A 23,755-nucleotide genomic window follows, 5' to 3' on the forward strand; every position below is an offset into this window, starting at 1 on the left:
GTTGCCCGTGTCTTCACAGGGTTGTTCTCTGTAAAAACAATGTATTATATTGTCTTATCAAAAATTTAATGTGGCAAAACCTGTAGAGAACCACAAACTCAGAATGTGTCAAAGTGCTTTGTCTGTATTACCAAGTTCCCACTTAGCTTGGAAAAATTTACCATTTTTCACAAATGTTATGTCTAAAAAGATCAAATCTCTTCACAGAGTATTCTGAAGCTCTTTAGAATATTAACAGTAAACTTATAAAATATTGATATTATGAGAGTATCTCATGATTAAAGAATTAACATTTTGTAGGCTAGCTCCGTAAAATATTTTAAGAAGCTAGCCTACGACAACAGGCTAAAAACTGACCACTACTCAGAAAATTTAATTTTTCTGAGTAATACTGAAAGTAAAATTATTCATACAAAGTGACGCAAGAGCAGGGCCACAGCAGTTAACATTTCACTATATAGTAAACATTACAATGAAACAAGATTAAAGTGATTCCCTTGATTATAACTTTTTGGATTATCCAACACATACTCAAAGCTGAATACTCACTTGATGGTGCCAAGTATGACTTGGCAGAGAGGGTAGATGAGCGGTTGGAGAACGTCACTGGGATACAAGGTGCTGAGGACCCGACACCACAGATACAGACAGTGAATAAACTGCCAGTTATACACCGCCTGATAGGTCTCCTATAATAAAATAAATAAATAAATAAATAAATAAATAAATACAACCAATGCCATACCTGTACACAGGAAAGATTTGTGCCATTGTTCGTTACTGTATTTGCTGGTGCATAAATTTATTCTTAGAGATGCACTAAGAAAAGGGCAGGCTGACTTTTTTTTTTTTTTTTACTTGCCCGTTAGAAACTAAAAATCAGATAATTCCCAATCAGTGAATGCAATACTTAAAGACTACACTGACAATCTTCGGTGTGGAACGTATTACTGAGTGCTGGAGAATTAAGTTTAGAAGATCAAGCTATTTAAAAGAAAACTATTTTGTATGCAGGCATGTAGGTTGTTTATTCAGTCTACTACCTTAAAATAAGAAGATAAACAGGGCGACTGGATGATGGTAGGGGAAGCGCAGAGGAACATATTTAATAATATTCACAACGCTAAGCATTAATAAAAGAGCATGAAATCAGTTTTGAGCTTTATTCGTTGTATGATTCCTTTTTGCTCCCTTGTCAATATTATAGATATTGACAAGGGAATAATATTGATATTATTCTATTTATATTATTAGAATATAAATAATATTTATGTTATTCTGAACTTTATAATATTTCAGATAAAAGCTGTTTTAATAGCACTTAAATGTTTTGAAGCGACATTTTATCAACAAAACCTGGTCTAATAGGAAAATATAACAGCCCCCCCATGTCTTTTATAATATATTTCAGAAAATGCGGTTAAAAACATATTGTATCTTATAATATTTGTAGAAACAAGCAAACAGATTTAGCTGCACCTCTAAAATCGCCACAATTACAAAAACATAAATGGTGAAAATGATCAGGAACAGCTAAAAGTAACATGATGTCCTTCACAAATGTTTAAAATAAATCTTTATTTCTTTGAGAAAGTGGGACTTGAACCAACTAACCAACCTTCTTCTTCATGGTCATGGCGTTTCTGAGGTGAATGGCCAGCTGTCGGATGTAGATGAAGGCCTGCTGATAGGTGGCATGAGTGTCCAAGGCGTACATTTCTGTCAGAGTTCTTTGCATGAAGTTAATCATGGGGAGCGCATTGGGAGATGTGAACTTGCAGTTTTGCACATAGGAAATGTACATTTGCTGCAAAGAGAAAGAAAACTAACATGAGAAGAAGAAGTTTCTGCGGAAAACGACCTAAAACTCAATCCTGACAAAACGGGAAATGTGGATTTATTGGTATGACAAAAGCTTGAGTGAACTTCTGTTGCTTACCTTTAAAATTATATTAAGATACGCCTCCTGTTTGTGTCTGCAGATCTTGTTGAGGGCCAGAAAGGAAAGAACCCGACTCGTTTCCTCCCCTGTGCTCCACTGCTTTAGAAGTTGCTGTAGACCGAACACAACTGGTTAAAAGCTGACCATGAGCCACTCTTTACTGTAACGAATCCGAGTTAAAGCTCAACCTTCAACAGATGCCGACACTGCTTGGGCAAACACAGGTAATACGGTACGAGCTGGTTGACGTGCTTCAGGACAGCAGTGATGACGGTAGTTTCTGTAAGGCAGGATAACAGCTGCAGTCGGACGAATGGGAAAGAAAACCAACAATTAGCAGGATCATAGAAAATGTATTCTCTGTTTTACTCTGCATTCAACCATAACAACCAAACCTGAACTACTCCACCCAGGTACATCTTGATGTCACTCAGATTCCGCTGCCATCTTGGACTAGATGAAGGAAGCACCAATCTGAAAACAAAACGGGAATCAATCCAGGAATCAAAGCAGCCTTTGTAAAGCTAAACAATAAGACGTGAGATCTGTAGATGTTTGGGTAACTTTATACTTCTTCTGATCTTTGTTGGGTTTCACGTTGAGAAGCTTCTGCAGCACCAGGTGAAACTCTCTGATACAGAGCAGGATCAACGCATTGAACGCTGCAGGGATGAAAGAAGGAAATGTCAGATATTTGCATGGACTGAAGCGTGTCAAACTTAGCATTATTTTATGTCAGCAAAACGAAAAATAAATTGTCTAAACTCATAGCACTTTCCTAGACAACCTAACCACTTAACCAACCTAACCAGTCCTTCGCATCAGAGCCACATTCACCCAATTCCACTTGCTAATTGGGTGCACATTCAGACGCCGAGCCGCAGATCAGTAGGCAATTTGGGGCCAACATGTGACAGGGGAAAACTGGAATCGAACTCACAACAGTTCAACTGCAAGTCAAATCACAACACTCTATGTTCCTTATTCCTATGTCTGTTATGCTAAATGAAACTGCATCCATTAAAACTTGCATGCACAAAGGTAGTTCATCAGTATTAGTCCTAAAGATGGTGTTATTACATGTGATCAGGCGCTGGTCCATTTTTTTCTTGAATTTGCAAAGTGTAAGCAAATGTAAAGTCGCTCCTGTTGGATTCTGAGCATCTTCTTTCAGGAGTTTGGTCATACCAAGAAAGTCAGCATGAGCTTTATTTTTTCCCTCAGAGCTGCATGGAATCCCAGTGGTGCAAGCCGTCACCACTCTCTAGCAAAATAGCCATATTTTAAAATGTGACTTTTCAGCATTTTCTAATATGGTAATATAAGAAGCCACAACAAATTATGCAGAACAGAAATGTTGTGAACAGAAACCAACATGATTTAATATGTGGAGATGGAATCCCTCTGTTTTTACAAGCACAGGCTGCATTCGCTAGGTGAGAACCTACCTGAACTGTCAGCCACCTTGTAGCGACACTGACCGCCTCCTTCCCCCTTCGTCGTGGCAACGGCAGCCTTAAAGGCCTGTGTGACCTCTCTGAAGAGGCGAGGAGTGGGCTCTTTCCTCAAAGCAGCTCTCCACTCTTCAATCATTTTGTCTGTGACTTTGATGGACTCCGCCGCCTTTTTGGTCTTCTTCGAAGTTGTATCTTCTTCATCGTCATCCTCCTCAGAGATAGCTTCCTACATGGAAAACATGAAAGTCTCAACATCTATAATTTCACACCCTTCTTACAGATACGCACAAACCACAGGCCGACTTACCTCCAGTTCAGATGGTACTTTGTGGTACTTATTTCCATCATCCTCCTCTTCGGAGCTGTCCGTGTCATCAAAATTGAGCAGCGATTGGTCGTTCTCCTCCAGAAACTTGTAGAACTCCGGGTCTTTGTTCTTTAACCGGGACAACTGCTCCTTATGCTCGGAGGCTTTACCCTTCTTTTCATTTCTGCTCCTAACATGATACAGAAACAGATCTACATTGGAGAGGTTTGTTCACAGCAATGATGTGCAGCACCTTAAGAAAGTATTGATATCCCTTGGACCTTTTTACATTTTGTCATAATGCATTATTGTGGTGTCATCTGACCAAAGCATCTTCTTCCAGGTGTTTGCTGTGTTGTCTATGATTGCAGCCAGCTGCTAATCTAACTTCTACAGCTTTCGTTAGAAAATGGCTTTCTTCCTGCCTTACTATTAGTTGGGACATTCTTATGGATCACATAAGTAACAGTTGTCCTATGAATAGATTCTTATTCCATTTATCAATTAATGAAAACCTGAAGACAGCAGGTTTAGATTTTATGTAGTAATATCAGAGTAAAGTGGGTTGTAAATGAAGTTTGCAAATGTAATTATAAAACGTTTGAAGACTACATTTGTAATCATTTTAAAACATAGGGGGTCAGACTCCAGTCCTGGAGGGCCACTGCCCTGCAACTTTTAGATGTGCCTCTGCTGCACCACACCTGAACAAAATAATTAGGTCATTGGCAGGACTCTGGGGAACTAATCTACACAAGAAGGAGGTAATTAAGCCATTTCATTCCAGTGTTTTGTACCTGTGGTACAGGTCACCGGCCCTTGAGGACTGGAGTTTGACACCCCTGTTTTAAAACCATTATTACTTCTCCTTCTACACGACAATATTGCACTGTCACATGGATACAATAAAAACAGACTAATATTTGTGTTTACAACAACACTCACATCGGAGGCTCTGCTTTCTTCTTTTTCTTCTGTTTGGGAGTCTCTTCTTCAGATTCATCTTCCTCTGGAGAATCAAATCCTGAGACCAGGAATTCGTCCACACTGAGGTCTTCTAATTTCCTGGAGCAGATAAAGTTAATAAACTTGAGTCAGAAACTCTCACACGTGGTGAACAAGACATGCAGTGTAAAGCAACAAAAAATATGTTAGAAAGTTTGAATGTCTATTTGATAATTAGCCCAAAGTATGTGCTAAAACTGTCGTAAAGAACATCAGATATAAAGTGTGCTAGCATGCCCGCCCTAAGCTAACTGCGTGGATGGCTAAAATATAACCAAACTGCATTAAATTCGTTCTAATAAACTCCCCAGTGATTTAAAACTATTTAACCTTTAAATTACAACCGGAACCGAAAGATGAACAGTTTAATTTACGAGTAGCAATAAATAAACCTCTAACAAACCTTTTCTGTTTCGCTGCCATGCTGGATTAAAAAACGTGACGCCGGTGTGACTCGGAACTGCAGTACCCATAATCCTCCGGTGCTCACGGAATGGAAGCACTCCCTTACATTGAGCCGCTGGATGAATTGGATAGAAGTGGGGACGAAGTGGAGCTGAGTGACTTTTCCTCTTGAAAGGATGTTGAAACAAAGCATTTTCGGTGGTGAGAGGGGAATTATTCCGGCCTGGATATGATGCATACTGCAACCTTTACACTATTTGCCAAAAACAAATAATGAGCTTTCCTATTTTTTATTGTATTGAAATCTATCTGATATTAGACAAATAAGTATTATTAGACTGATTGGGAAAGCAGTTAACAGACGATAGGGGGGACATGCTATAAACCCAACTGCCTGAAATTAATTGGATTCTTTGTGAAAGTACCAACAAATTTATAAGGGTGGTTGACCCGCTGCTGCCTTAATGACTACGCTAATTAATTCACTTTTTTCAGGAATTAACACATATTTCCATATCTTGGCAACCAAACAACTCTGTTGTGAAATAGTAGAGTAGTCAAGTGGGAGTCCTCCGATCTCCTTAAGCAGGATGGGGTATGCAGGATGTAAGCCTCGCCCCCGCTTGCCTCGCAGGGTGAAAAATGGTGCGCACCCACAGAATTGATTTTATGTTTCTCGTGTGCGGGCTTCATTACTTGTAATTCTAACTAACTTAATATAGTTATTCCAAAAATTAAATGCTCTCGGTGTGACACTGGTAGGTACAGTGACTTGGAAAAAAAAGAAAGAAAGAAAAAACTCTTCAAAAATGATGACTTAATTTGGAAAACAAAAACTAATCCAAGTGTTGACGTCAACCTTTATATTCAACAGCCAGAGCTCCGCGTCCGCACACAAGAGTGTTTTGATGCTGCACGTGAGGTTTATATTAAATAATCCCAAACTGGGAGACTAGTTTTGCTTCTCACTTTCTATTTATCCGTTGCTTTACATGACTACAAACCTGGGCAAGCTTACGAACCGACAGAAATCAGCGCTGTCACATCGACACCGGAGGCGGCTGCGGGTGAGGACTGCCTGCTTTATTTCTCGACCTAACCGTTGTCAAACTAAGGCAATGCTAGTTTAGCTAGCTAAACTGTAACAATAGATTTTGGATTAAATACTTCGTAACTTAATGCTGATGTTTCAACTTAGCAAAAGAATTATATACTATATGTCTAATGCTTGTGCTAAAACAGCTTAACGTTACATATATATTAAATCGCCTGAGCTAGTTGGTGGACGTTTGATTTTTGTCTGGGCCAACCGAAATGACCAACCTCTCAACAATAATACGGCTGTGGCAAACCCCGCCCTTTCGCGACAGCGTGGAAGGGTTTACCAAACGCACTTCCCGATCAGCCCAAACAAAAGGTGGCTTTTAAGACTCTCTGTTATGTTATCTTTTGACGACCACAGTCTTTGTGTTGGGTTACCAGTTACTCGCATGATAGGGCTTCATTGGGGTGTCTTTATTACTGCGGCTTTACACCGAGGCAGCCTGAGGAGTTTCGCATTAGCACTTTGAGCTGAAGTGGCTCCACCTTAACAAACCGATGTCTGCTTTCATGCAGTTCTTTTTTTGCATTGACGTCAGTGCATACAGCACAAAACAAGGGCTTTCTTCATATTTCCTATGCTGCTGTGGTCAGAATATGGACAGAACAGCCAGACGATGGTACCAATCTTAAGGCAGCCTGACTGCGACAGTTGGTGATTTCTCTCCCATCACTTCGAAGAGGACACAGTGTCCAAGGATACCCGCAACACGACCACCGGTAAAGAAATTGGACATCCATTCTTTCCTGCAGCTGCAACTGATGGGTGATCTTGTTTAAAATATATGTAGTGGAGGTTGAGGGTTGTTCAGATTTCACTCAACAACTCTTCTGCTGCAAAACATTTGTTTTCGACAGTGTCAAGCAGGATGCCAGCCAGAGACAGAAAGGAAGAAAGGTGATCAGCTCTTTAGTTTTAACTGTGATCCAGTGCTGTCACATCAGGCTCAGCCTTGTGTGTGTGCACATCTCAGTTTGCAGCAGTTTCCTGATTGTGGAACACATTTGGTGTTTCTGTGGTCTATTGTGTCTTGGAAAAATGGGATCCGGAGCTGGTCGCCAGGCAGCTGTGATGACATTTGAGATGTCGGTGGGACACTGGAGAGTGTGCAGTTAGGAGAGCTGGTGGATATTGTCAAGGTGCAGCAGCAACTGTAGACTTGTGTTTACCTTGTATGTGAAACGTGGACTTCAGACTGGTCAATATTCCTTCAGGAGGAGATTGTGGGGGTTGTGAATTTGCTCTGATATTCTTAGCGTGTTTCTTGAGCACAAATCCCCTTTCTTTTCACTGACATGTCAACTGAAATTTATTTAAAAAGGGATCTTTCAAAACAGTTGTAATGCTGTCTATATAAAGGCAAAGAAAAAAGCCTGAACAGACATAAAAAAAGAAATCAAGTAAAAATACACACACAATTCTTAAATATGTGTAAATGTGCAAAATCATTGATCAGCTTGGAGCAAGACACTATCCAACTGAAGTGAAATCTAAAAGGTACATAGATACCTCAGAGCTTGACCGTTTGCATGTCAGAAATAAAATCTTAAAGTTAATCTTGTGCAGACAGGAATGAGACTTTCCTGTTTTCCCATCCGAGTTAACAGTTTACCGATAAGCTGGACCTACTGGAGCTTTGATAAGGATGGCTGGCTAATACCAGCGTTCAAAGAACTGTATAAATGAAGTCTGAAGGTAATAAAATCACAAATCACCATTTTGAGGTCACTAAATGACAAGAAGCATTTTATCTGAGATAAAGGTCTTGGTTTACAGAAACTTTTTCTAAAAGTTAAAATCAAGCAAACAAAACACAGTACGAGAGAAAAGAGAACTGTTAGACTTGCATATCGATCTGAGGGGTGTGATGTGTTTTTAAGATGGAGCCAAAGGAGATTTTGTGAGATTGTGAATGTTATGGGCACCAAGAAGAGAGCCTTGAGGCACTGTTCAAAAACGCGAAGAAGAGAGGACACACTCGCCAAGCTTACAGATGGGGACTGCAACTATTGAGCTCTAGTATTGTCTCAAAAGTGGTTGTGAGGTATTAAAGCAGAAGAACAATAATATAACCAGAATGTTAGATTCAGACGTTTTTTAAAATTTTAAAACGTCCTCTTCCTAAGTTGTGAAACTGAAACTCCCTCAAAGTGTTATGCGCATTTAAAATAGACTGAAGTTAAATGAACCTCATGTATCTTGATAAAGGATTTTACAAAATCCACCGCAGGGGTAATTGAAGTGGCAAGCCAAGTGTTCTCCCATTATGTGGGCTCCACATTGTTCGGGCCATGAAGTAAATTTCCTGCCATTTGTTTTTTCTGTTTCTATCTATGCCTTATGACTAGTGGACGAAGGTATGTGAGGGACATTGGCATTTGGGACACAGCGAATAGATTGAGTGGCTTAGGAAGGAGGTCTTCCATTTGTTTTTTACCAGTTGTTAGTTTTGGGCATGTTGGCCTCTCAAAAAAAAAAAAACCCCAAAAAACCCAAAACACATGAATCGGTTTGTGCTCATTAACTTGTGTTCTAAGGTTTGTTTTTCTTTTCTTAAAGTATCAAAGCATCAGTTAATGTATTTGATGAAAGTTTGTGTCAGATTGTCGTTTTTGAATGTGACAGAAAAAGAAGGAAGAATAAGACAGTCACTATCTATGCATCAAAGTATATGTCTTTAATATTTATCTCATTATTATTGAACTAAAAGAGTGCATCAGAGTTGGTTGGTACATTAAAAAATGATTGAGTATAAAATATTAAATAGGGAATAAAATGGTATTTTACTGTATTTCACCAGTCAATCACTGATGACACCCAAGGAAGTGAATGTTGATCGACTGGTGTATCTCTAATCAATTTTGAACACACTGATATTGCTATAACAATGTATTGTGGAGCCTTACTGTGTTATACCCGTTTTGAATGATTATGGCAGCTCCAACGCTTCCTGTGTGTTTCCTTAAGATTCAACAAACACGTTTTCACATTCTCATACAATTTGCCTTGGAATCAATCAGAAGAAATTGTAAACAGTAAAAAAAAATAAATAAATCAAATAATTTGATTGAAAATTATTTAAGATATAAAAACCTTTGACACTTCAGCTGTCAAAGTAGAATCTAATTAGACTTGACTCTGTCATAAAAATCACGTCAGCACTTTGCATCCAGCTGCACTCTGTTGTCGTACTTTTGTTTCTGCCATGCTGGTCGGGCCGCCTGTCACCGCTGACAAGATGGCTTCTACCACCGTGACGATATTTACGATGAAGGCTCAGGACACCTGTCAAAGCACCTGCCTCCATGCAGGCCAGCTAATCCCCCAAGACTCGAGGAATCAAACAAGTAAGGAACTAATGAGACTTTTTTTTTTTTTATCTTTTTAACGTTTCAGTTGCCCAGTGTGCGGCCCAAACAGAAACCCACCACGGCAGCGCCCGGCATCATGATGGAGGGGGGCATGCAGCTGCTCAACCGCGATGGGCACAGCATCTCGCACAACTCGAAGCGGCACTATCACGACTCGTTCGTCTCCATGAACAGGATGCGACAGCGCGGCCTGCTGTGCGACATCGTGCTTCATGTCTCCAACAAGGAAATCAAGGCGCACAAAGTGGTGCTGGCGTCCTGCAGCCCTTACTTCCATGCCATGTTTACCAGTGAGTTGACCAGATCATCTACTTTAATGCTCTACTTTGAAAAAGTCTTTAAAACTCTTGAAACCATTTTTACCTTTTATTGTACAAATTAAAATCTGAATTGCGCAGTGTGCTTTTGTATTTAGTCCCCTTTATTCTGACACCCTTCAATAAAATCCAGAGCATTTAATCTGTGAATAGAGTCCCCAAGGGAATAAATGAATCTCAGTATGAATCCAGCTGTTTTGCGAACATTATTATGAAGACTAGGGAGCACAGCAGATTGGTCACGGAGAAAGTTGTGGAGGAATTTAAAGCAAAAAAAAACAAAACATCAAGCTTTGAACAATCCTCATGGCGGATTGCTCAGCCCTTCATTGTAACATGAATAGAACTCCTCAGCCATGCTCTGCTCTCACCTCGGCAGACACAATTTGAGTTTTGATTCAAACAACTACAAGAAATGTTTCAAAAGTCACACAGGTGAGAGGACAGTTGAACGCACGCAGCAACAGAGTCAATAAGTTTTATTTACTGACCTGCTGTCATAGTGGAAACACTGATGCATATAAACACAAATCTCATTTGTAATTTATTTTCTACAAGTTCACATGCAGAGTCTTTTGTGTGGAAGTTTTTTCGCACGTGATAATTTTAGTCACAAGCTTAAATCGAGTTTACGTCCATGTGACGATGTTACCAGTAAATATTTAGCTGTGCAAGTTGAGATGTTTTGCTCTGCAACCTCTCGTATCGTGATGCGCAGCTCTTCACATCCAAAATATGAGCACGGATATTTTGAAACGTATGCATCTCCATATGGAAAAATGGGTAAAGATATGGGGATAGTTTATAGGCATGCAAAGCTTGCACAAACAAACCACCAGCATCTACTATTGACTCAAAAGGGATGATTACTAATGCAATATTACATCTTTTTTTAAGTAGGCTTAATAAATGTATTCCTCTTCACAATTATGCACTATTGTGTGTTGGACCATTATATAAGATCCAAATAAAACACATTTAAGCTTATGGTCGTAACATCATAAAATATCGGAAAGTGTAAGGGGTATAAATACTTTTGTGAGGCCCCGTTTTGTCTGAAATCTATCAAGGTCGGTCTTAGGAAGGCCGAGACGGCATACGCTCTGACCGCAAACGTCAAACATTTCCTTTTGTTGTCGAGTTGAAGCCCCAACATCCTTTGCAGCTCATCGTTTCCTGAGCCCTGTTCCCGTCTGAGGAGCAGGTGGTCAGACAAGTTGCTCTTCAGACGTCGAATTCTACACCTCAAACTGCTCTGCAGGAGCTCCTGCGTATTTCTGCTGTTTATGTTGAGCAAATTAGCAAAAAAATAAGTCTCTGTCAAAACATCTTGTTAAACAGATGGGAGGAAATGAGCGGTGCTTACATTTAGCAGCAGGGTTGTGTACGTTAGCAGATGCCATGCTTCAACACGGCTGAAGAGGGAGGGGATTTTTATCGGGAAGTTTGAGGAGTAATGACTTGCTGGCCGCCGCTTGGCTGATTTGGTTCTGTGTGGCCGTGCAGATGAGATGTCCGAGAGCCGGCAGACTCACGTGACCCTCCATGACATTGACGCTCAGGCTTTGGAGCAGCTTATCCAATACGCCTACACGGCGGAGATCGTAGTCGGGGAAGGTAACGTGCAGGTGAGGTTGAGATTTTCATAAATTTTTGGCCAAATTGAACATGAAAATATAAAAAGAGATATTACTTTTTTTTTTCTCCGCTTGTAAATTGCCTTGTCTCTAGACCTTGCTTCCAGCAGCAAGCTTGCTGCAGCTCAACGGGGTGAGAGACGCGTGCTGCAAGTTCCTCCTCAGTCAGCTGGACCCCTCCAACTGCCTGGGCATCCGAGGCTTCGCAGACACGCACTCCTGCAGCGACCTGCTCAAGTCGGCGCACAAGTACGTGCTGCAGCACTTTGTGGAAGTGTCCAAGACAGAGGAGTTCATGCTGCTGCCGCTGAAACAGGTGGGTGGGCTCCTGCATGTCTCTGCCTCCCGCTGTGCGCTCTGCTGACTCATCCTGATGAATTTTAATAGCGGTTTTTCCTCACTGTGTGGCCGTGAAGCTGTCTACCTTTCCTGTGTTTTTCTATGAGCCGGTAGTCAAATTGAAACATGTTATATAAAGTATTCCTATTTTTTTTTTATTCAACTTTTTTAAAGAAACATTGAAACCAAAAACTTTATTGTATTTTATGTGATAGAACATAAAGAAACGCCCTGTGAAGTGCAGTTACAGCCACAGTGTAGAGCATCTGTCCATCAATTTTCAAGTCTTGCTGCAGATTCTTAATCAAATTTAGATCTGAACTTTGACTGGGCCATTCTAACACTAAAATAAGTGTCAATCTATAGAATTAGATGGCAGCTTTAGTTGTATTTAGGTATGTTTTGCTTCTAACAAGTTTTCTTCCATGATTGTCACATATTTAGCTCTATCCATCTTCCCACCAACTGCTCAGAGTTGGTGGGAGCAGCTTTCCTGTCCCTGTTGAGATGTAGCATTTTCACACCATGATGCGGCCACCACCATGCTTCCCTGTGGCGTTATGTTTTCGGGGACGGGGACAGCTGTGTGTCTCTGGCCCTGAATGAATGGTTGTGGGTGGGACATTCTGTAAAAAGCCTTTTTCCTCCCTGGGTTTTCTGTTGACTCCTTTCCTCCCGTGGTGTTATCATTCCTCAGGGCTTGTTGTCCAGTTGATCTACTTCATCAGCTAAGCTGAAGCACCACTTACTCCTGTTTGGGCTCAGCTGCAGCAGTGCTGCTGCTCCAGTCCTGGAAGTGGTAATTAGGTGAAGCCAGTGACATTTTCACAGCTGCTCCTCTGTTTATAGAGCAAACAACCACGTTTACGCCTCCTGCATATCAATGAGGGTTTCTATTCTGGCTCCAGTGTGCTATTGTATGTTATTGTCACCAGTTTAATCCAATTTTAAAAGAGATTTATCCACCAATTTATTAGCTGTACTTATAAGTCCTTCAAGAGCAGAGATGGATATGAAGGATATACAAGTTATCAATTTTGCAGCTAATCTGTTTCTCAGATTAGCTGGTTAACTTGCAAAGCTGCAAATTGGTTTCATTTATCAGCCTGAGCTCCTCTGAAACCTTTTCTTATCGGATGAACCAACACATTATTATTTATGCTGTTTCAGTGGTAAAATATGCAAGGAGTCCTGGATTAAATTAATATTTGGGTGTTAATAGGAAATAACACAGAACAGGTTAACTGACCAAAGACAAAGAAGGCTTAGTGAATAGAATTAAATGCAGTGCAAGTTTCATTAATATGTGCGGTAAACGGCAGGATGACCTAACACAGTCCGCCTAAATATAAGAAACATTTTGGGCCAAGGGCCTTTGATGGACTGGTGACCTGTCCCGGTTTCTGATGGACTCTAGCTTCCACTGTGACCCAGAGGAGGATGAAACAAGTACAGAAAATAAATGAAGGGTTTTAAGAGAAAAGACCAGACTCCTCTTATTCACTGTGCTAATTGTTGTGATTTAAAGCACTGCATGGCTGTGGTATCATCACAGTGGCCCATATTTGTGTACAGCTGAAAAATACCCGGAGTGAGAATTATTTTTTCATACAGGTGCAAAATGATTAGGTTTCATTTTATAATGGCAAATATATGATTAATGATTTATCTTTATCATTGCACTCTGGAAGATCAGAGGGCCCGATGGCATAAATGTGCCATCGGGAGGAGGAAAACTTGGAAGCCATGACAATGCAGCTACTTTCCACAACCTTTCAGGGCCATATTGGTGGAAGCACATCTTCAAACTCAGCCCACTGTGGAACACTAATTCAGGGGTAGTAAAGGGGAAATGGCTCTGTTTTGGATCAGGTGGGGTAATTCTGCTCTCTGTATCAGAGAAAAGGTGTAGGATCTCTGCAATCTGCAGGTATGCAGGATATTGTACTATATAGTGAAGGTAAAAGGGCTGTCAGTTTTCAAACTTCAAAACTGTTACTATTCAATATGTGTATTTAATTATTGCAAGTACACTATTAAAGAAAGACTTTTCTTTATTTATATGAGAAATGGCACTGTATTTATTTTAAAGGTCATTTAACATTTTTTGGACAAACTAAATAAAATGTGGCATGATTACTGGGATTTGTCAGCTAATAGCATACTGTTTGAATTTAGCTGCTGTAACTGTTTAAAAGAAGCCTAAATAGACCAATTATGATGTAAGAGGAGTTTGTTTCTGCTTTAATCAGGATGGACTGTCCTTACTGCACCTTCCCTTCAGTTTAAAAGGTGCATCTTTATGTTATAAACAAAGTATTCTGCATCAGTTCTGTTGAAATCACTTGAATCAATTGTCTGGCGATTCTTATGACTTTGTCCAGACTGCTGACGATGCTAAACTCTATTTCACTGGATTTTATTTGTATGTTGTGTTTTCTATCTCCAATCTTTGTTGTTGTTGTTTTTTTTCTGTAATGTGTTGAGAGCAAAAAGCTCAGCAACAATGTCATTAGATTTAGAAGGAGCTTCAAAAGTGTTTGGTAAAATTTCTAATTTTTCTAAGGAAACAAAAGTCAGATGACAGTGGCTGCAACAACACACAGCTGCAGACACCGTTCCCCATTATCTCCATGGTTTCTGCAGCAGTGAAGCGATGACGCTCCACAGGAGTCGAACGCTAAGCCTCTCCATGTTTCAGCCCTTCAAAGGCCTCAAACTGAATTTGCTCTTACTGTGTGGGTGCACGCCTTTAAAGCACCAGCAGTTAAGCTACATTAAAGCAGATTAAAGCTATACAGTTTTCTTCAGACTCTTTCTTCTTTTTCCTCTGGCTTTTTCCTTTAGTCTGTCGACAGCTGGTCCAAATCTGCACCAGATCTGGATGTATATCCTCTACGCTCTGAAGGACTCGAAGCTCACAGGGCTGTGAAATGTGTCCCATATTTCTTTTATGTTCTGTGAGGGGGAAATCAAGAAGGCATGACAGGATTGTGACTAGTCAGCTTGGGTGATGGCTCACTGATTTAACATCACATGCATGACATTTTGAAGGGTGGTGGCTGTGTCTTAATATCTGCTGATACTCATGTCGTTCGTGCTTATTGCATTCCTTACCACCAGTAAGAGGATGGTTACTGCTAATTATTTATTTGTGGAGTTTTTCTTCTTTAGTAAATTCATGTGATGCAGTATGTGCATGCAGAGGCAGTGGTGACTGCAGGGTGGGGCCTGAACTCTCTCTCTTTCTCTCTCTCACTCTGACTGTGGATTAGAAGAGGCTGTGTTCCTCAGCGACTTCAAAGTGTCGCTGCGGCCAGGAAAGATGACGGCTGGCCGCTCCTTTCCCCTGCAGCCCGGCCAGCTTAGCGCTGACCTGGGAACAGTGCCAGCCAGTCATTCCGACTGCTGCGCTCGTTTTTATGTGCTCGGAATAATGGCAGCTTTAAATATATCGTGGTAACAACAAAGAGACCATGACATAAGAACAGAAAGGTTTAAGTGGATTTAATCTGGACCGATTCTATTTTGAAATGAAGACGAGGGGGAAGGAAGAGACGAGAGTTCATCTGCAATAAAAAAAATTAAAAAAATAAAAATCCACCTGTTTAACATTTCAACAGCAGTTATTAAAGGAAAGACAAAAGAAAATACTCAGTCGAGATCAATGTGTAATCTTTGTCCTACTGCAAAAAACTAAACTGAGTTGAACACACCATCCACATGATGGAGCATGTTGGTGGCACCGTCATGCTGTGGGGATACTCTTCTTTGGCAGGGATAGGGAAGCTGGTTTGAGTTGGTGAGACGATGGACAGAGTTAAAATATTCAGATCAGCTTTATATTAGTAAATTTATAACATGAATCACTGTTCTACAAACTAATAATTTACCCAAAAAGTAATTGGCTGAAGCAAACAGCTCTACTTACCCAACCTATGCAACCAGGGCTATAAGGGAATGAGGGCTTTTTCAGTATTTTTAATTTTATTGCTATTTTTTCTTAACTAGAAAGAATGCCCCTTTGGGTTGTGGTGAAGCTGAATTTTACTTGTCATGTCTCTTCAGGTGCTTGACCTGATCTCCAGTGATAATCTGAATGTGCCGTCAGAGGAGGAGGTGTACCGCGCCGTGCTGACCTGGGTGAAACATGACATAGACGGACGCAGGCAGCATGTGCCTTGGGTAAGTCAGGATGAAAACGCATCCGATTTTTATTCCCCCCGACACCCCCTCCTCAATCACCTCTGCCATGTCTCACCAGCTGATGAAGTGCGTGCGGCTGCCTCTGCTGAGGCGAGACTTCCTGATGAGCAACGTCGATACGGAGCTGCTGGTACGTCACCACTCGGAGTGCAAAGATCTGCTGATCGAGGCTCTGAAGTACCACCTGATGCCCGAGCAGAGGGGGGTCCTGAGCAACAGCCGGACGCGCCCCCGGCGCTGTGAGGGGGCCAGCCCTGTGCTCTTTGCCGTCGGTCAGTGTGCACCTGAAGGTACCCGTCAGGGTACATTTGGAAAATGCATCTGGATTTTTTATTTTTTTTTTTGTCTTGCATATTTAATGCATTTACAAAACTGAACTTCTGTTGCAGGTGGAGGCAGCCTTTTCGCCATCCACGGAGACTGCGAGGCGTACGACACCAGGACAGACCGCTGGCACATGGTGGCATCCATGTCCACCAGGCGCGCACGAGTCGGTGTGGCAGCCATTGGGAACAGACTCTATGCTGTCGGAGGGTGAGTGATGACACCCACTGAGGTGACCTTTAATAAAACATGAACTGGCGCCAGGAAATAGAAGACTTGGGGACTAATCTTTAGTGTACAGCTTAAGCAGAGGTCATTTCTAACCCTGACTGAAACACCTGTCTGCATGTTTTCTGGCTCGAACTGCTCTGCTGAACATGAGCGATCCCCGTCTTACTACAGATCAACACACTGTTATCTCAAGGTCTAAAAATGTCAGTCTTGCTTATTCAACGCTCCTATTGGATAAACAATAGGAGCGTTGTTTATAAGTCAGACAGTAAAAAGTCTGACTTGTGCTTAAATAAAAATAAAGACAGACCATGTCTTTATGTTTGTCCTTGAATCTGATTATAACTATCTAATTCCCTTTATCTTTGATGTCTGCCTCTTTGCAATCTGTAGGCAGTAAGCAGAATTTCCTCAGAGTGAATGCAGGAAACCACGCTGATATTCTGTGACAAACCTTTCTCTTAAGGTACGATGGCACCTCAGACCTCGCAACCGTGGAGTCCTATGATCCCATCACCAACTCCTGGCAGCCGGAGGTTTCCATGGGAACGAGGCGGAGTTGTCTGGGTGTAGCTGTTCTGCATGGCCTGCTGTATGCTGCTGGGGGTTATGATGGCGCCTCCTGTCTGAACAGGTAAAAACAAATATAGCGCCTTGATATTTTAAATCCACAGTTCATGTCCCTTGAATTTTTCTTACAATCACAAACTCCAAGGTATTAAAGTCGAAGAAAATAAAAAAGATGATTTTCAAAATTTGCTTTTCGTTTTGTTTTGATACCCCTACACAGGATCTGTGAAACATGGTGGTGGCTACATCATGATGTGGCGAGGCTTTTATTCTAGTCAGATGAGACCAGGCTTATATTTTCTGGCTTACAAACAAGAAGCGTGGTGTGGTGGAAAGTTTCCGTTTTCACATAACAACCCCAAGCATACAACCAAAGCTACAGGGCTGGCCTATTTTCAAATCACAGTGTGGCTGACGTTCACCACAGGGCATCACCTTGAAAGACGCCACCCTCAGAGTAAAATATGGTGCTGTCAGCGACATTTTTTGGTGATGCTACTTCAGATTATTTGCCCAATATGACTAAGCTTAAGCTATTTTGCAAAAAGGAATCACCTCACTGGGAATCCTATAAAACAAAAGTGCGAAAAACTGCAAGGAGTCTGAATGGTTATGGCAGGACATTGTGAATTTAATCTTATGTGTTTCTTCTGTGTGGACCTGATGTTAGACTGCCAGAGTAATTTTAGCAAACGCGGATCTTCTTCTCTCTTGTAGCGCGGAGCGTTACGACCCTCTGACCAGTACATGGACATCAATTGCAGCGATGAGTACCAGAAGGCGATACGTTCGAGTTGCAACTCTGGGTGGGAAGAGAAATTTAAACAGCTGATCTATTGCATGTTTATATCCACTGATTTTATTTTAGTCTCAGAGATACAGAGGGAGTTGCTGCCTTGGTATTTATCTGCTAATATTTACGTACCACGCTGACTCCCTGTTCTCCCTCCAGACGGCAGCTTGTTTGCGGTGGGAGGCTACGACAGCTCCTCACATCTGGCAACGGTGGAGAAATACGACCCGCAGGTAAACTGCTCAAAAACTTTATCCTCAGAAATGTTGGCCGCTTTAGTCTCACAGAATCTTCCAGTCGAAAACATATCTCGTCAGCTAAATCTGCAGTGCAGACACGTCGGTAATTCTCAGCGTCTCATTTGGACACACAGAGCAACACGTGGACTGCCATCGCCAACATGCTGAGCCGGCGCAGCAGCGCGGGAGTGGCTGTGCTGGACGGCATGCTGTACGTGGCGGGAGGTAACGACGGCACCAGCTGCCTGAACTCGGTGGAGCGCTTCAACCCGAAGACAAACACCTGGGAAGGGGTCGCCCCCATGAACATCCGCAGGTCAGTCTGCAGCGACGCAAACACTGCAGGTGGACGGTTCTGCTTTGGATGACAATGACAACATTTTTCAACCGGTTACAATGTCCAACACTAAAATACTTCCTGCATCAGCTGAGACACTTCTTCACTTTTAGCTCCTTTCACTGTCCCGTGCAGGGCAGCATTATCAGCCGTATTGCAGCAGGAAAAACACGCTGACCTACCGTTGTTGCTTTAAATATTACAAAGTTAGACAATGATAAAGCTAAACATTGTGTTTTTTAGTTTCGCTTTCTCTGAGTGGTTTTTGGCTCTATACTGCGACATTGAAAGATTGAGAGAAAGAATGTGGGGGAGACGATGGATAACCTGGATTGCTTTCAGGAAAGCTGATTAAATGAGACACACCCTAACCGGCTGAACCATCAGGATGACCCAGTTCTGCCTCCTGCTTTAGCAGTAGGAGGCAACGACACCCTGAATGGGCATTAACATTTTATCATTCAAAGGAAAAGCTGCAGAAAACTCTTCAGTCTTTCTAATCCAATAAATACTTTAGTCTGTAAATAACGATTGACGATTTATCAGTAGTTTGGGGACAAAATTTTAAGGGAGTGTGTTGGAAATGTGTAGGAAATCAATTAGGAACAGAATAGAATATCAAACCGCAAATAATTTATTCGTGGCTAAATTGAATGAGCAGTCATGGAAAAGTAGACCAAAAAAATTCTAACAAGTTTATGAAATAAATAGATAGTTTCTGTTCTGATGACGTCTGCTCCTTCTCGCAGAAAAGCTTCGGTTTGTTCAGGTTTACAGCTCTGATGAGATTAATGTCGTCTCAGAATACAGAGTCGGCCAGTGTGTCTTTTAAAAGAAGACGGCGGAATGTTAACACTTGCAGCAAGTTTTTTCTGTTTGGTGAAGGGCAGCTAGAAAACTACGCTGTTCAGTAGGTCAGACCTCTATCACAGATCGGTAAACGTTTACTTGCAAGGGAGGTTAACTTTCTGAGGAAGTAATACATTTGTTGGGCTTGTTGCAACTGGTGAGTGGCTGTGGTTCAGCAGAGATTACTGAAGTCAATGAGAGGGGGGGAGGGGAGGGGTGTTCCTGTGTTAAACATGTGGGGGTGTGAAGGCTTGAAGCGTACCATTATGTAATGGAGGAGTTCTTTTATAATCACTTTTTAAAAATCTAAAGGCTTTCTTGACAGGTAAAGTGATTTATTCATCTGCTTTTCGTAGCTCATCCAGCAGAAAATCCTGGAGTTTCCTCTTTTCAAACCAAAGGATTTCAGTCGTTTCATGTCTTCTTTTCTTTCCTGTCCTCCTCCAGGCATAAACATCGAATGACATCCCTTTCAGAAAAAGTCAACCTTTTCTCATGTCTTTAAAAATGAACAGTGGCAGAACAGGCTCGTGTGCACACGTTTCCATCAGCGCGTTGGCTCCGATCTGCCTCGTGGTGCAACATTTAGACACAGCAGCCCTCGTGGGCACAGCAGCAGATTCACTTGTTCCTACACAAACACAAAGGTTCACTCCTGGATGTGAGAGAACGAAAACCTGATAACAGCCCATGAGTAACTCATGTTCGTCTCTGAGGGGTTTTTCTTATTTAGTTCCTGTGAGTCTCCATTTACGCCATCCAAAACATCCCACTGCATTGATATATTAATGAGTGTAAAAGACACAATGTTTAAAAAAAAATCCTGTCCAAAATACACCCAATATGTTTTTCACTGGGATTTTCAAGTGGTAAACCAACACATAATAGGATACATTTATGAGGTGGAAGGAAATTATACATCTTGGATTCAACACTTGAAAAGTGTTGTATTCTTCTCCTCCGAGCCTGTTGGACCACGTCTTGCTATTATCGTGGCTGCAAGTTTTTTGGGAGGTATATTCTTACCAGCTTTTGCAAATTTAGAGACTGCTGATTATTCATTCTTGCAAAATGGTTCAAGGATAAATTATTCTGTGAACATCAGTTTTCAACTCTTGCCAAAAACTGTCAGCTAGATTTAGGTTTAGGCTTTGACAAAAAAAAAAAAAAAAAAGAGTTCCACTCATACTCAGAATAGATCTGGAAAAATTTAAGAAAAACATGAATTATTTCCTTCCACCTCCTACTGTTGCATTACTTTGTGTTTATCTGGAGAGCATGTGTCAAAGTCAAGGCTCAGGGGCCAAAACCGGCCCCTGAGCCTTGTGGCCTTCAGGGACACATAAATTTGACCTTCAAGATAATAGTTGTGTTCTAAAATATCTTATAGATCAAATCAAAGCGATTTTTATCTGAGTACTTCCAAACTACAGTTATGTGAAACATTATTATTATTATTATTTAATTTTAAGAACTTATTGAACATAGAGAAAGCTATTTATTAATATTTTAAGTGTAATAGGTAGTTTTGTCAATACATTCTACTGCAGCTGGCCCTTTAAGAATATTTGTGATCTTGATATGACCTGAAATGAAAATGAGTTTGACGCCCCTGATATATATCATAAAATGCCATAAAATGTGGTTGGGAAGTGACAAACTGTACTACAGTCTATGGGAGCATGCCACTGTATGAAGACTGAGCAATATGGAGCTGTACTAAAAATTTCTTCCTGATGGAAGATCTACATATTGTGATATTTCTTAATATCCAAATTTTCTTAGGAGCACTCACGACCTGGTGGCTATGGACGGGTGGCTGTACGCGGTGGGAGGCAACGACGGCAGCTCCAGTCTTAACTCAATCGAGAAGTACAACCCGCGGAGCAACAAGTGGGTTGCGGCCTCCTGCATGTTCACTCGGCGCAGCAGCGTCGGCGTGGCGGTGCTCGAGCTCCTGAACTTCCCGCCGCCTTCCTCGCCTACCCTCTCAGTGTCCTCCACCAGCCTTTGACACGGGGTCACCGTTTGGCTGACTTCGGCCACCGCTGCTACAGCCCAGACTGGATCTGGGAAGAGACGCAACTGTTCAGTGTGAGACGAGGAGGAGGGACGACTGGGAGCGCCGGGGAGAGGGAGAACTGAAGGGACACCGTGTGAATGAGGCCTCTTTATTTGGTACGGTACACTCCAGAATTATTAGCAAACTTGGTTAAAAAGCTAACCAGGCATGCTTTACATAGCAACTAAAGACAATAAGTAATTATAAAAAATACTTTATTATATGATAAAAAAAATATTATTTAATATATCTTAAATAATAAAGAACTATTAGTATTATTAAATTATGATAATTGTAATTTTTTTTTATAGTTTTTTTTAAACTAATAATTACTCTCTATTATTTATTTTTTCCGTTCTTTTTTTTCCGCCATGTTGCTGTTGGCTCTGAACTGCACCGTATCTAGTCTGGATTCCTCAGAGTCTCTCCAGAACAGCAAAACCATACCCTTCAAAACTTATTTCTTAAAAATTTTTAAAAATGTAATAAAAAAAAAAATTGGTGTGCCCACCATGATAAGTGTTTGACACACATATCGTAAAACAAAGTAGGCACTTTATTCTGTAATGTGTGTTGTAACTTTTTGGTTTGATGTTGTAGTTCCCTGCAAAACTTTTTCTTTCATGTCAAGAGTTTTTCACAATGATATATATATATATATATATATATATATATATATATATATATATATATATAATTGTGAAAATATATATATATATATATATATATATATATATATATATATATATATATATATATATAAACAAACTGAATGATTTTACTTTTGGAATGTAGCTTTTGTCAGTGGTCGTACCATGCATGACTACGTATCGACACAGAAACCCTTCCACCCCAAAAGATGAGAAATGTAGTTGTAGTTCTGCTGTGCCACGCTAGGTGGCAGTAACGGGCAATGTTTAAAAGCGCTGCAAGAAAGCATGAACACAAACAAGCTAGGCCCTCAGAACTGCGAATAAGTTTGGATCTTTATTTATATAAAAGAACGAATAATACAGAAGTAGATGCATTTATAAAATCTAATATATTCAGTTTTAAAGATGCTCAGAGAAAGAAACAGATCCAAGCGATGACTATTTAAGAGTGTTTTAAATATATTTATTTAACGTGTGATGTGCATGTCATGAATGGAAATGACAAAGAAGAATGTCTTAGTCTGAGAGGTTGGTGTGGGTTAAGAGTATGAGAGGACTGCTTGCTGTGTTAAGATGTGCGGCGATTAATTTGCATTTCTTAATGTTTATTCACTGCCACATGACCCTGGAGCTCACTGTACATCTAATAGCATTTATTGTGTTTGCCTAAATTATTTTTCAAAAACACATTGAGGTGCATTATTTTCCCCTCAAGATGGATAGACTTGGCTGGTGGGTGCCATCCTATTGCATTTATTTAAATTGAGCCATATCTATTTTAACTGTGGTTGATAAGTTGAGCTTTGTTTAAACAGTTACAATAAAATATTAAAAATGCATTACTATTGCATAAACATTCCAAGGAAAATCTACCTGTTCAAACTGATATACTCACAATGAATCATTTTGTCCTTTTCATAAGTAATAGTTGAGTTCAGCTCATGTGTAGTGCAGTGATATCATTCCAGACTTCTAAGAAGTTGCCTTTTCTCCTTGTTTTGAAGGATTTATTTATCCGTTTTAGTTTTTTTCTCTCTCTCTAAAACTACCTTCAGTTTCATTAAAGTGTGCAAAGGTGTGTGAGGTAGAAATTGAGCACTGATGGCCTTATAAAAATGTGAGTACTCCGTAAAGTGATAAGATAACAAGCTGCACAAATTCACATAAGACTAAAAACCTCCATTCTTTGGATTAAAATGTACATATATTGCTTAGTTTCTGAGTTCTGTTTGTGCAATGTCAATGTGACTGTAGCCTCTCTTTTTTTTTTCTTTTCTTTCTTTTTTTACGTTTGTGGTTGGTGTTGTGATACGTGTTTATTTATATGTTTATTTATGACAGACTTTAATATGTTGAATTTTGCACTATTGCGAAGTGGAGCAATACAGTACACTCAAAAATGGAAATAAAGACGTTTTCAGATGTGGTAATCGTCCTGTTGTGCTTCACTAAAACTCCAAATAAAGCGAAAGGCTTCTGTGGAACCTGTTTGCAACTGTGCATGGGAAGAGCAGCTGGATTTCCTTGAAAATGTTCTTACACACACACACACCCACGCACACACACAGCAAAGGTTGAGCTGCAGAGCGAGGTCGTTGCTAGGTTCACT

The 23,755-nt window shown here is 40.7% G+C and overlaps 2 protein-coding genes across 5 annotated transcripts in view; one reads left to right on the plus strand and one right to left on the minus strand.

Moving 5' to 3' along the window:
* Positions 1-17,234, minus strand: part of noc2l (NOC2-like nucleolar associated transcriptional repressor) — a 33,894-nt gene extending 16,660 nt beyond the window's left edge. Inside the window, exons 1-11 of one of the 3 annotated variants that reach the window (XM_044122550.1) lie at positions 6,121-6,138; positions 5,115-5,231; positions 4,652-4,771; positions 3,707-3,896; positions 3,391-3,625; positions 2,514-2,604; positions 2,338-2,416; positions 2,131-2,241; positions 1,940-2,053; positions 1,619-1,807; positions 550-689 (exon numbers count right to left, since the gene is read on the minus strand). In XM_044122550.1, the coding sequence (XP_043978485.1) occupies positions 550-689; positions 1,619-1,807; positions 1,940-2,053; positions 2,131-2,241; positions 2,338-2,416; positions 2,514-2,604; positions 3,391-3,625; positions 3,707-3,896; positions 4,652-4,771; positions 5,115-5,134 (1,289 nt within the window). In that variant the 5' untranslated portion in view covers positions 5,135-5,231; positions 6,121-6,138. Of the gene's footprint in view, positions 1-549; positions 690-1,618; positions 1,808-1,939; positions 2,054-2,130; positions 2,242-2,337; positions 2,417-2,513; positions 2,605-3,390; positions 3,626-3,706; positions 3,897-4,651; positions 4,772-5,114; positions 5,249-6,120; positions 6,139-17,097 lie in introns of those variants that run through there. The other 2 variants (XM_044122569.1, XM_044122560.1) reach the window with 2 other exon arrangements.
* klhl17 (kelch-like family member 17) lies at positions 5,810-22,132 on the plus strand. 2 transcript variants are annotated; one of them, XM_044122600.1, is made up of 12 exons: positions 5,810-6,183; positions 9,615-9,879; positions 11,413-11,534; positions 11,638-11,859; positions 15,951-16,067; positions 16,147-16,360; positions 16,478-16,622; positions 17,110-17,277; positions 17,931-18,019; positions 18,166-18,239; positions 18,380-18,561; positions 21,217-22,132. In XM_044122600.1, exons 1-12 carry the CDS (start codon positions 6,109-6,111, stop codon positions 21,443-21,445), a joined length of 1,902 nt encoding a protein of 633 aa, XP_043978535.1. In that variant the 5' UTR covers positions 5,810-6,108; the 3' UTR covers positions 21,446-22,132. The 2 variants fall into 2 exon arrangements, with proteins under 2 accessions (XP_043978535.1, XP_043978543.1); XM_044122608.1 differs by lacking the exon at positions 5,810-6,183 and adding an exon at positions 6,561-6,937.
* The last annotated feature ends 1,623 nt before the right edge of the window (positions 22,133-23,755 follow it).

The sequence above is a fragment of the Gambusia affinis genome, linkage group LG01 (genome assembly GCF_019740435.1).
Source record: "Gambusia affinis linkage group LG01, SWU_Gaff_1.0, whole genome shotgun sequence".
Lineage (NCBI taxonomy): Eukaryota > Metazoa > Chordata > Actinopteri > Cyprinodontiformes > Poeciliidae > Gambusia > Gambusia affinis.